Consider the following 12541-nt stretch of genomic DNA (forward strand, 5'->3'; position numbering starts at 1 on the left):
TAAAATCTGGTTCATTAACATTGTTGGGCTGTTAATGATGGATGGGCTTTAAGGAGGATAGTCCCTATAGGATGGACTTGGTATAAAAAGGATGAGACTCATGAATTAGGGCATATTCTAAGAGTCTCTTTAACATCTTATCTTCCTCATCAAGAGAAAGCTAAGGATTGCCGCCGCCCACTCCTGTAGAAGACTTTTCCACAATAGCAGGAATTCCGGCGACAAGTAAGAAGCATTAGCCTTTTGCGATGGATTCAGATCATCCATTCATGTGCTATTGTTTCGATTTATACTGAGCTTTAGAGATTGATAGAAGCTAAATCCTGTTATCGATACATCCTCTAATTCATATATGATGTATTTCAAGTCTTTCAATATCTATATGTATATGTATATTTATATCTATATCTATATGCTAGCTTGTGCATCATTATGTGAACGACCATAGTTGACATCTGAAGTGGTGATTTGACGTGGCCAAAATTTATTTTTTTAATCATTTTTTTATTTGCACGCAACAACTCTCTCTTTTTTTTTTTTTTTTGATAGAGAGCAAGGTGGCACTGGTTTATATCTTTGATAATCTAGATACAAGGGCGAAGCCACCTTATGGCCTATTCGGGCTGTAGCCCGAGAGCCGACGTTGACAATGATTTGGAGCTGTTGAATTTTTCAAGGGAAAAAGAAAAAACATTTTAGAAAGAAAGGAAGATAGTCTGGGTAGAAAAATAAGAAAGTAGCCCGGAGGATGACTGATATAAGCTAGAGGTTTTTTTCTGACTAGTCTGAGAGTTATACATTTTCCAGCTCTGTCATTATCTAGATATCCAATTCTTCAAATAGACTAATATTAAACATAATCAACTTGGTACAATAAAAATTTTCTATCGACCATCAAGATTAATTTGAAAAGCATATGTAGACCCTAATCTAATATCACATATGATTCAAACTATCATAAAAATATGAAATATCTTACATAGAAATTAAATTCTTATTACATAGAAATCTATCTTATATCCTATCATCACACCGTACAATGGAAGGCTGCCAAATTTATAGTTGTTACTTGAGTAAGTAGTTATACTATCTCTATATGGTAACCATTATTTTAAATGATTTTGATTTTTTATGATAATTTTAATATTTTGAAAATAATGTTAATTAAGTTATTTTTAAAAAATAGTATTTTTATCTACGTATAATATTTCTACTAAATTAAACTAAAATTTTAATTTAGTTTAGCCATATGAACATTTTCGATATTAAAAAAAAAATACTTTTTTAAAAAAATATGTGGGGTCCCTTTTCAATTTTTACCCCCTTAATTTATTTGCTGGACTTGACAGACCCTTCGTTCCCCGCGAGCAGCATGTACTTGTCCCTCCTCGTCAGCATGGTGCACTGGTAGCCCAGCGCCGCTGCGATCTCCCGCTGCACGCGATTGGCGACTTTGCACCTGTCCTCGCCGGCGAGCGAGAGTGACATCTTGGGCAGGAACTCCACTCTGTACTCTGGCCGAGGGTTCATTAGGAAATAGAAGGAATCCAGCCATTTGGCCCCGGCGGCCGTCGTGCCGTAGAACATGCGGCCGCCCACCGTCAGTGCCACCGGAAACACCTCATCGGCCAGCTCCACGAACAGAGGGCTGAACCTCAGCATGTATGGCTCCCGGCAAGTGGTCCCTTCGGGGCACACCACCAGGTCTTCTCCTCGCCGGAGCAACCTCGCCATCTCCTCGCGGTCCCTCTCCTTTTCCCTGTGGCGTGGCCGAAAGTTGAAGAAGACAATTACAATCCCATTCATTACAGGAATTAAGCAATGTAGATGAGATTAATAAAACTAGCGCGAACAGGGGCTTTAGTGAAAAATCATACCTGGTGAGTTTGATCGTTTTGATCGGTGATAGAACCTCCGACACCCGGCTTACACTGTACACGGTGGCCACGACCATATTGTTCAGCAACACGGACGAGATGTAGCAGGGATCAAGGAGGGTTCGATGGTTGCATACATAGAGCTTTCCATGGGCTTTATCATCGTCCTTGACGACGACTCCACTTTCTTGGGGAGACCTGATGACTCTGATGAACATGCCGGAAGAAGCTCCGATGAGGAGAGCGAGCTCAGGAGGCAGAGTTACAAAGGCGAAAATCCTGAAGACGGTGAGGAAGATGGCAAAAGGGAGCCAGAGGAGCATCGCCAAGGTGGCTAAAGGGGTGGGTTGGAAGGCCAGCCTGCCGTCGTGGAATATCAAAGGCTTTGGGTAGTCTTCTCTGGGCAAGGCTTGCCAATGCTTCTTCTCTGCTTCAGTGACTATGAGAATTTCCTGTAGTGAACAGAGCTGTTCATTAGCTAAAGTTTGATTCTCCAATTCTTTAATTTTACTTGTATTTCTTTTTGTTTTGGTTAGTATTTTTGGGAAATTCATATTAATTTAGCAAATACATAACTCACCTTGCAGTAAGAGAAGAATCGGTGCGGAGGAGAGTACTTGTTGTGACTCCTAAATCCAACGACATTGCCTTCGTCTAACTCTTCTCCGGCGCCGGCGCTGGCGCCGGTGAGTATTTCGTCTAAGCTCCGGTGGTCGTCCGCCTCCTCTTGCATCAGACCGGTATAATATCCGCGAAACACACTCAACTCCCTCCCCACCACGACGTCCGCCCCCAAGTACTCCTTCGCCGTCGCTTCCACCATCGCCCTCGGCATGGCACTCACACACACCTTCCTCCTCGCCCTCCTCGCCGCCTCCCAGACCTCTTTCCCCACGTCGGCCAACAGGCGCTTGGGCAGCACCGCCCTCCCCGCCCGGAACTCCGCTTCCCGGATTCCGGCGAAGCAGAGCAGGACCATGACTCGGAGGGCGGCGTCGCGGCGGAGGAAGTGGACCAGAGGGTGGAGCAGCAGGAGGAGGAGACCGCGGAGGAGACTACCGGATTCCACGGCGACGAGCATGAAGTAAGGAAAGGTGGAGGAAGACCGCAGCAGGGCGCCCTCCACGTCCACCACCAGTGTTTTGCCCTCGAGGTGGCTTAAGGCGGCGTGACGGTTATAGCCTATCGCCTGCGGTGGTTTTGACTGGCGGCGATCTCCTCGGTGAGGGTTTTCGCGACGGCAGCGATGAGAGCTGAAGAGCTCGAGGAAGGACTCGAAGAAAGCCATCGTTACCTATGGATTTTCTCGTGCGGAGGAAGATGATGGTGGTGCACTATCATTTATAGTCGACCATTCACGTGCCAAATAGCAGTGAGTATGATCTCCGGCCACATCAGCTACCTACCCAGTTTAATATACTACAATTTACAGAAGTTTGGTGAATCGAAGTTTCAAAGCGAGCTCGATAGCTTACCCTGAGATAATTATATAATATATATTCAGTGTAATCGTGGATTATATTTGATGTGGGCATTGAGTTGGGCCTCTTAGTTGGACCAAAAAATTAAGAGTATTAGATGATAAGATGGTCCAAGAGAAAGAAAGATTAACCTTTAAAGTCAGCATAGATGATAGACCGATCTGGCCGTCAAATCGATCGCATTAGGATTCGGTCGGACACTCATCCATACAATGTTCATGAAGCTTTGAGCTAAGTCAGTATTCCGTTGAGCCAACCTTATTTCTGATTCAGAAATAGTACAATGAATCAGTTCGATATAATAATCTAATCAATCAGATCATACGTCCGATCAAACTAAGTTGGGCACTCAGTTTATTTATGCTTTCACTCAACGAAGATGTCAAGCGAAGGCTGAGTCTCCACTTGTAATTCTCTCATTTGAGCGGGCAATACCTCCGAGTGATAGTCGGTCATAACACTCAAAGGGCTCGGTCAGATTATCATCTAAATATATCATGGGTTCATCAATCCAACGATTTAATATTATTTTTTTAGCATTGTGTCACGGAGTACAGAGAATATTCTATATGTAAACTGTATATGCAAAGCTTCCTCTTTGACCGACATAGAAATTATGGATCTATTTTAAAAAAAAATATTAAAATATCTTTATAGTGGGTCACTTTTTTAAAACACTTTCAAATTCGTGTATGATCAATGACACTATAAAAAACAGAATCATCGAAGAATCTACATTGGATATCAGAACCACCGTGTCCCGTTCACCAACTCCATTTGCAAACCGGATCAATATTTGTATGACCGACAGTGATTCGTTCCTCATGAAAATGAGGACAAAACCCTCAAATCTGGCAAAAGATATTTGTCGTCCTTAAGACCAAACAAACAGATCATGCTAATTGCTAACTACTCAACCACCGGAGCCCACGAGCAAGATTCTCCCACTGCATGAGTGCTAAGCTGTCATTTGTGTTGTGGGGCGATGTGGATGCTCCAACTCCCATTATTATTTTTGTGGTCTCAGATTATGAGTACGTAGGCAAACGACTTCGCGCCTCACTCTTCCCGCGGAAGATTAATGATTAAAAAATAATAATAATTAACGATGGCATATGAAGTATTCATGTTCCTAGGAAATATTTATAAAATATTTATGCGGCGTGCAGTTTGTCAATTATTCACGATTTAATTCTCAGTTACTAATCTTATTTGAGATCACTGACGAACGAATCATCAATAAGTTGGCATTGATGTTAACTAAATAGTCAATCACCTAGGGCAATAGGAATTTATGGAGATATTCGCAGAGTCTAGAAAGAAGAAGTAGAAGGAGAGGATTAGAATGACGATCAAAGCTGTTCCGGCTCAATCACTTCGACGGTTAAATCAATCTACAGTAGCGGAGAAGAGTAGATATGCTTAGGTTCCAAAAATTACCTTGGCACCCAAAGGGTAGGCGATCTTTTATAGAGTTGTAACTGTGCTATCATGTTATCCATGTATTTTGAGATTCACGCTTACATTATCCATGTTCTCTGAAATAAATAACTATGTTGTCTGCCTCTTCCAGGTTAAACGGTTGTGTTTTCCATGCTCTTTAGGGAAAAATGATTGTGTTGTCCGTTTTTGCAGTGAGCAATGCTTCAACACTTTGTCTATCAAAAGCCAGGTATACCAGTCTGGATTTGGAAAATTGGGATTCAGGGGCGGTTTGGAGTTGGATACTGCATGGATGCGGAGACCGTATGAAGTCGGGGACCACATGGAGTCAGGGTGGTCAGGAGTTTCTAATGGGATGACAAATTTAGGATGTTGGTTTGTTGAACCGCCCATTGCGAGAATTTCCAAATTTATTCTGATAGTCAGTTGGCAATTTCCGTAGGACCAAGCCGATCATTCCAAAAATTAATCGTCCGAAGAATTAGATACCTACTAGATAAATAATAATAATAATAAATTAACCATCCTTTCGTGTGATAAAACAGTGTTGGTTTCTAATGGCTAATGGATCAAATCTTGACAAAATCAAGAAAAATGTTATTTCCACATTGACCAACTATAACTTTCTAATTTACTTTCTCAGATATGACCATGGAGGGCCGCTGGGATGACTGATTCCACCTTGGCTACATCATGTGTTGGTTTTAGTATAGTTGTTTCATGTGGTAGACCATCGACAGTTAATTTCAGTATAAAGCTAGGTGAAATGTATAGTTCTAACAAATATGTACTTTCAAATGCAAGATAGTGTTGGTACATATTGCACTAACGATCTAACTCAGGTTTTGATGAATGACAAGAGAGTTAAATTAGGTGTTTTGTGATCTAATTACTTTACCAAGTATGCAGGAATTGACAAGTCCGAAGGACTGGACACTAGGCTGAAATCCAACTAGGTCCGCAGGACTAGATAGCTGGTGCGAAGTCCAGCTAGGTCAATGGATCGACCAGATATCTAGCACAAAAACCAATGGGTCCGCGGGACCCGATAACCGGCAGAAGTCCAATTGGGTCTGCGAACCAGACAGCTGACATGAAGACTTGGTGGGCCAAGAGGAGAATCAACAGACTGTAAGTTGGTAAGCAGAGGTAAGTCACTGGAGGAGAGTGACTAAGTGAGGACGCGTGCTGATTAAGGGATAGTAGGCATCGGTCCAGGTTAGGTCCCATTTGAATCCTTAATCTGAGACTTTAACTAGTTCCTGATCCAGAGAGGACAAGAGCTAATTACTATTTCTTATTTTTACTGTGTTAACTTTATTTTGCAGGTTAGATGTTTTAGTTTTGGACTAACACAACTTGTAGGGCAAAATGAGCAAAAAGCTTTTGGACGAATGATAACCATGATTTAGTTATATTATTTTGATTCATAATGTATATTTTTTATAGTCTATTCATAACTTAAACTCACATATACATTACATTTTGTAATTGCATTTGATTTTGGACTTAATTGCAAATTAGCTTATTTTCATGGTATTTGATGCTAATATTTGATTATGATTTTGTAGGCATCAAAAGGGTCACGGACCTGATCAGATCAGACCACATTTAGGTTCAAATCTAGGGCTAAATGAGGCGATCAAGCTTTGGACCGTCCATTGAAGATTGGAGAGATCTGAGTCATCCGACAAGAATTTGGTCCATCCGACCTAATGAGGAGCAGATCTGAGCCATTGATGAAGATCCAGAAGTTTTGATCCAGATCTGAGTTCATCCAGCCGTTGATCAAGCCCCGAGCAATCTGGACCGTCCGATCAATTTTGAGGAGTATTTAAACCCGCGAGAAGCTATAGTGAAGTTGGGCTCGGCGATCTCGCGATTTTGCTACAGTGTTCTTCTTCTTCTTCTCCACGATGCCGCAGCCTCCATTCCTCAAATCAGATCCGGTTCTTCTTCTTCTTCAACGACGATGATTTCCAGCTGCCGGTGTTCATCTTCCGGTGATCAGAGAGCTTGAAGGAGGTCTCCAGATGGCGACTTGAATTCTGTTCCACCGCCATGTTCCTGAGGGGAGGTTTCCCGATCAACGAATTTCGCATCCACCAGAGCTTCGAGGGAGGTCTCCTGAGAGCTTCTGATTCTGTTCTGATCTCCATTCCGCAGCGAAGCTAAGTAGATCTGATCAGCCGACTTAGTTTTGTAATCCACAGAATTCTTGCTCTGTTTCTTCGGCCGATGAGGTTTCCAGTTGGATGGAGCTTGAATAGAGGTTTCTAAGAGCTGTGAGTGCCTTCTGGTGATAGTTGGAAGCTTGGTTGATTGTAGTTGGGTGTTTGATAGGAGGTTTCCAAGAGCACCTTTGTTTACAGCAGAGTGGAGAAGTTTGAGTTCGGGATTTGGGTTGTGGAATGTTAGGGTTTAGTTTACTTGATCTTTATCTTTGATTTGTTCATCATCTTGCTCAGATCTGAAGATCTGATATATAGATTGCTCGTTATTCTTTGTTTAGCAATTCTTACTTCAGTCTCTGCTTGAATGTACTTCTGCAAATCTGTTCTTAATATTTTTACTTGCAATTTCATTTTTATTTGATTTAGTACAACCCAGATCTTGTGTAGCTATTTGATGGTTTGCAATTTTTGTTCAGTTTGAATTTGAAATTCTGTTTACTGCTAGAAGATTAGTTTGGTTATTTTGTTAGCAATTTGGTGCTTAAGACAATCAATCTTTGTGGCTATGATCTTGTCTAGTGTTGGATGCTTAATCTGATGTTTGGATTGTTTACCTCTATTCTTTGTTATTGAGAATGAACTTCTGAGTTTAATTGTTAACTGTGATTGAGAATAGACAATAAGGAAATTAAATTGTTTGATTTAATGGTGCATTAGAATTCAAATTTAATTGATGCTAATTTGCTGAAATAAGATGATCATGTTTTGAGGAGACCAACCTTTCTTGGATCAGCACTTGATCATATTAGATGAATTCAATTTGAATTGTAAGTTAAATGGAAGTGCTAGGTTGACCTTGTTGATGTAATAACTCAATTTGAATCAATTCTAGGATATGCATACTTTTACTAGTTAATCCTTGGAAAAATACGACTTGGGACTCGTTACTACAATATTTATCTTAATTTTAATGAGTTTCAATTTTAATTAATTTGGAGCGCCTCGTGACATGCAAAAAGGCTAACAACCAACGAACAATACTCAAAGGCTCCTTCAAGCATTGGAAGACGTCTTTACACTGTTTATGGAAGGCACATTCAATGGCTTGAAGATGCTTTCTAGAGGATAAAAGTTGACAGATTCAGCAATAAGCTTCAACAGACTGTGGGATTAGATTTGACCTATTGGAAGTGTCTTTAACACATATGGAAGGCACCTTCCATGGCCTTTATAAGCCAGTCTCAACGAAGCTTCTCACAACAGCATCTACACAAGCTTCTGTGCATTCATTTGAGGTCCCGACTGCTCCAGCTTCCTGCTATGACATTGTTATGACACTGCTGCGCTTGACTGCTGCTAAGGAGTCAACTGGCATTGAGCATAAGCTAACAATCTTCCAAGGAGTTGGGTAACAATTTGTAATTTGTATATTTTACTACTTGCAAAAGGACAAGTGCAGGGTGTTGCACTTGTTCCTTCTTGCTGTGTACTTGATTCCCTTTTCCGGAGGTACCAGAAAAGGTATTTTAGTGGATTGTCCATCGATAGGTCCGCGAGACCTGGGTCTTGGAGTAGGAGTCGTCGAAGGCTCTAAACCAAGTAAATCGGCCGTGTCTGTTTTGGTTTTCTTACTTGTCGTTTGATTCCTCTGTTTTCCCGTTACATGTACTCGTGTTTTTTATTTAAATAATAAAATAAGTTTTTGAAAATCATGTGATTCACCCCCCCCCTCTCACGTGCGTATTGATCCAACAAGTGGTATCAAAGCAGGTTCTACTCTGAATTGGTGCAACCACCAATCAAGCCGAGGGAAACTATTTTTTTTTCTCGTATTCTATTTGAATTAGTACAACTTACCCTTTCAAATAACGATTTCTTGTTCAGTTTTTAACTCGAAGTTGGTGCAACACCACTCGAGTTCTTCAAAATTTCTTTTTTACTTCTCCTCATACTCTACTAATCCAAGACCAAATCTTGGTACCTTTCTTTAGTTTTTCTATCTTAAGTGCTAAATGACTCAACTTGAGGGATACAGTACTACTCGTCCTCCTCTCTTCAATGGAGACGACTTCCCCTACTAAAAGAGGCGGATGGAAGTGTATTTAAAGACCGATTACAACCAATGGTTCAGCGTCACCAAAGGATACAAGGTGTCGGTCGACCATAACATCAGAATTCTAATAGACTCAAAAAATTGGAATCCAGAAATGAAGAAGAAGGCCTAGATCAACTTCAAGGCCCTCAACACAATCAGTGCGAGTTAACAAAGGAGGAACTGAACCGCGTCAGCCCACACAAAAATACCAAAGAGCTATGGGACAAACTCATATAAACTACACGAGGGAACCAACGACGCAAAGGTAATGAAAAGGGATTTATTTTTAAATAAATTATTTAATATAAAAATGAAGAAGAAGGCCCAGATAAACTTCAAGGCCCTTAACATAATCTAGTGCGAGTTAACAAAGGAGGAACTGAACCGCGTCGACCCACACAAAAATACCAAAGAGCTATGGGACAAACTCATATAAATTACACAAGAGAACCAACGACGCAAAGGGAATGAAAAGGGATTTATTTTTAAATAAATTATTTAATATAAAAATGCAAGAAGGCAAGACTGCCAGTCAGCTACATGCAAGGATAAAAGACATCCTTAATGGATTTCACACAATCGGCCACCAAATGGAGAACTGAGATCTTATAAGGTACACTTTAAATGCATTTCCTCGAAATGCATTATGGGCATCCATCGTAGATGCTTATAAGATCTCAAGGAATTTATCCAAATTAAAATTAGATAAACTTTTTTGTAAATTAGAGTTGCACGAACAGACTAATGCCAAACTCGACAAATGTGTTGCTTTTATTGCAAGAACATCAAAAGAAAAGCTCAGAACCAAACCAGAACTTGAAGTTGAGATTGACCAAGACACAGATTGTTGGATTGTAAAGTTCTCTAGAGGGGGGGGGGTGAATAGTGATCATCAAAAATCGTAAATTAAATTGAGTACGCAGCAGAAGAGAAAAATTGAAGCAACGCTAACAAATCAATTTTACTTGGTTCGGAGCCTTCGTCAACTCCTACTCCAAGGCCAGCACATGAGAGTTCTTTTATTGGGCAATCACTAATAATTCACAAAAAGTATTACACAATTTAGTACAAGAGCTATAAAAAATACCGATAATAAGGAAAATGAAACTGAGTCATAGGTTATCGGAGGAGCTTCGCAGTGTCGCAGGAGCGTCTTTGGAGCAGCACGCAAGAGAGCAATCATAGAAGAAGTTATGTTTTATGCTCTGGCAGAAGGCTTCTTATATAGGTAGCTCTGGGCGTCCGAACCCCTTCCGAGCGCCTGGACTGTGACGTCGACCCAGCTAATCAGTGCGTTCCACGTTTGTGACGAGATAGACTTTTGCATTCCGAGCGCCTGGACTAGTTCCTAGCGTGTTCGGATCCCTTCCGAGCGCCCGGACCACTTTTTCCAGTAAAGATTTTTCTTGCAAGAAATAGATGAGTCTGAGGCAATAAACATTATACTACCCTGCAAAACAAACGTTAGCACAAATATAAAATTAGAGTAGTAATTAGATTCTGTCTCCTTGAAACCAGAATCTAATTAAGATCTCAACTTAGATTTTCAAAATGGATCTAAGTTGGATTGACGCCTACTGTTCTCTCAAATGGAGAACGTGTCCTCACCAATTCACTCCCCTCCAGTGACTTACCTTAACTTACCGTCTTGCCAGACATCCGGTCAGCCCGTCGACCTGTCTGGACTTCATGCCAACTATTTGATGGACCCGTTGACCTAACTGGACTTCCCTGCAGCATTGAGTTAGCATAATATATAAAACAGTAAAGTAAGACAATGTTAACAGATTTCAAGATTTGCTGGTCCGATCGACTGCGAGCTGCCCAACTTCACTCACTAGGACTTCCATTGTCTGCCTTCACTCACCGAGACTTCCACCAACTAGCTTCACTTACTAGGATTCGGCTTCACTCACCAGGACTTCCACCACCTAGCTTCACTCACTAGGGTCTGGCTTCACTTATCAAAACTTCCACCACCACCTAGTTTTATTTACTAGGGCCCGACTTCACTCATCAAGACTTTCACTGCCTAGCTTCACTCACTAGGGTCTGGCTTCACTCACCAGGACTTCCACTTTACTTAACCTCCAGTTAGGACTAGCCACTCAGTAGATTTCTCACCTGCCTATCCTTTGGTTAGGACTTATCTTTGCTAGTCATCTATGTTGGTGCAACCTTAGGTCAAAGTTGACCTGGTTGACCAGACTGGAGTTGACTTCACTCGAGTTATGTTTTGATGTTTGACGAGTTATGTTTGACGATATTTGACGTGAACGGAAAAGTTGTATCTTGATGTTTGACAAGGATACAAGCTTGGGAGATTGTGGGTACAACTCGTGGTCAAGGTTGACCTGGTTGACCCGAGGTGAGTTGACCTGACTCGGAAAAGTCCAAGTAGGGAGCTTGGCACGGGAGAAAGTCCAAGTATGGAGACTTGGCACGGAGAAGTCCAAGTATGGAAGCTTGGCACATGGAAAGACGGAGAGGGCTCGGTAGCTCGTTCTCCGGACTGTGGTCAGAGAGGTCTCGGTAGCTCATTCTCTGGACCGGATGTGGAAAGTCCTGGTGAGTGAAGCCAGGTGAAAATCCTAGCGAGTGAAGCTAGGTGAAAGTGAAAGTCCTGGTGAGTGAAGCCAGGCAGTTAGAAAGTCCTGGTGAGTGAAGCCAGGCAGTTGGAAAAGTCCTGGTGAGTGAAGCCAGGCAGTTGGGAAGTCCTGGTGAGTGAAGCCAGGCAGATTGGAAATCCTGGTGAGTGAAGTCAGGTGAAAACCCTAGTGAGTGAAGCTAGGTGAAAGTCCTGGTGAGTGAAGCCGGGCAAGGGAAAATCCAGATGGATCAAGGGTGATCGGACATCTGGTGATGGGAAGTCCAAGTAGGTCATAGGAGTGACCGGACACTTAGCGGGGAGTCCTAGCAGGTCAAGGGAGTGACTGGATGCTAGGCGCAATGTACCAACAGGTCAAGATTAACCGGATGTTGGTTTGGACTTGGTTTGGGCGAAAACCATGAGCTGGATCGATCTGGTGATCGATCCAGTGATACCGCGAATATTCTGATCGGTCTGGTGACCGATCAGTAACACATCAGTAGCATACTGTGTGATAACTGATCGGTCTGATGACCGATCAGAAGCCGAATAGGAACGAGGCGCAAGAGGGGCTGATCGGTCTGGGGACCGATCAGCACAAAGCTTGATCGGTCCCCAGACCGATCAGGAAGTTCCCTGATTGGTCTGTGGACCGATCAGTAGGTTGCCTGATCGGTCCACACACCGATCAGGGCACTAGCCGTTGCGACGCAACGGCTAGATTTCTTCTGTGCTTCTTTCTCCGCAGGTATAAAAGGAGGCTGAGAGCTTCTACATTCCTTCTTCTTCTTCTTCCTTGGATTGAAGCTTCTACTTCTGTGCTCTGAGGTTCTGAGCTTTGTTGAGCTCACTTCCGAAGCTTCGCGTGAGCTTCCAGTCGT

The 12541-nt window shown here is 42.2% G+C and overlaps 1 protein-coding gene across 1 annotated transcript; it reads right to left on the minus strand.

The window, feature by feature from the left end:
- Nucleotides 1-1239: 1239 nt before the first annotated feature.
- Nucleotides 1240-3183, minus strand: LOC121987804 (probable glycerol-3-phosphate acyltransferase 3). The gene is made up of 3 exons (XM_042541529.1): nucleotides 2458-3183; nucleotides 1878-2329; nucleotides 1240-1759 (listed from the first exon to the last, which is right to left on the minus strand). Exons 1-3 carry the CDS (start codon nucleotides 3163-3165, stop codon nucleotides 1330-1332), a joined length of 1590 nt encoding a protein of 529 aa, XP_042397463.1. The 5' UTR covers nucleotides 3166-3183; the 3' UTR covers nucleotides 1240-1329.
- Between the last annotated feature and the right edge of the window lie 9358 nt (nucleotides 3184-12541).

The sequence above is a fragment of the Zingiber officinale genome, chromosome 5B (assembly GCF_018446385.1).
Source record: "Zingiber officinale cultivar Zhangliang chromosome 5B, Zo_v1.1, whole genome shotgun sequence".
NCBI classification, from domain to species: domain Eukaryota; kingdom Viridiplantae; phylum Streptophyta; class Magnoliopsida; order Zingiberales; family Zingiberaceae; genus Zingiber; species Zingiber officinale.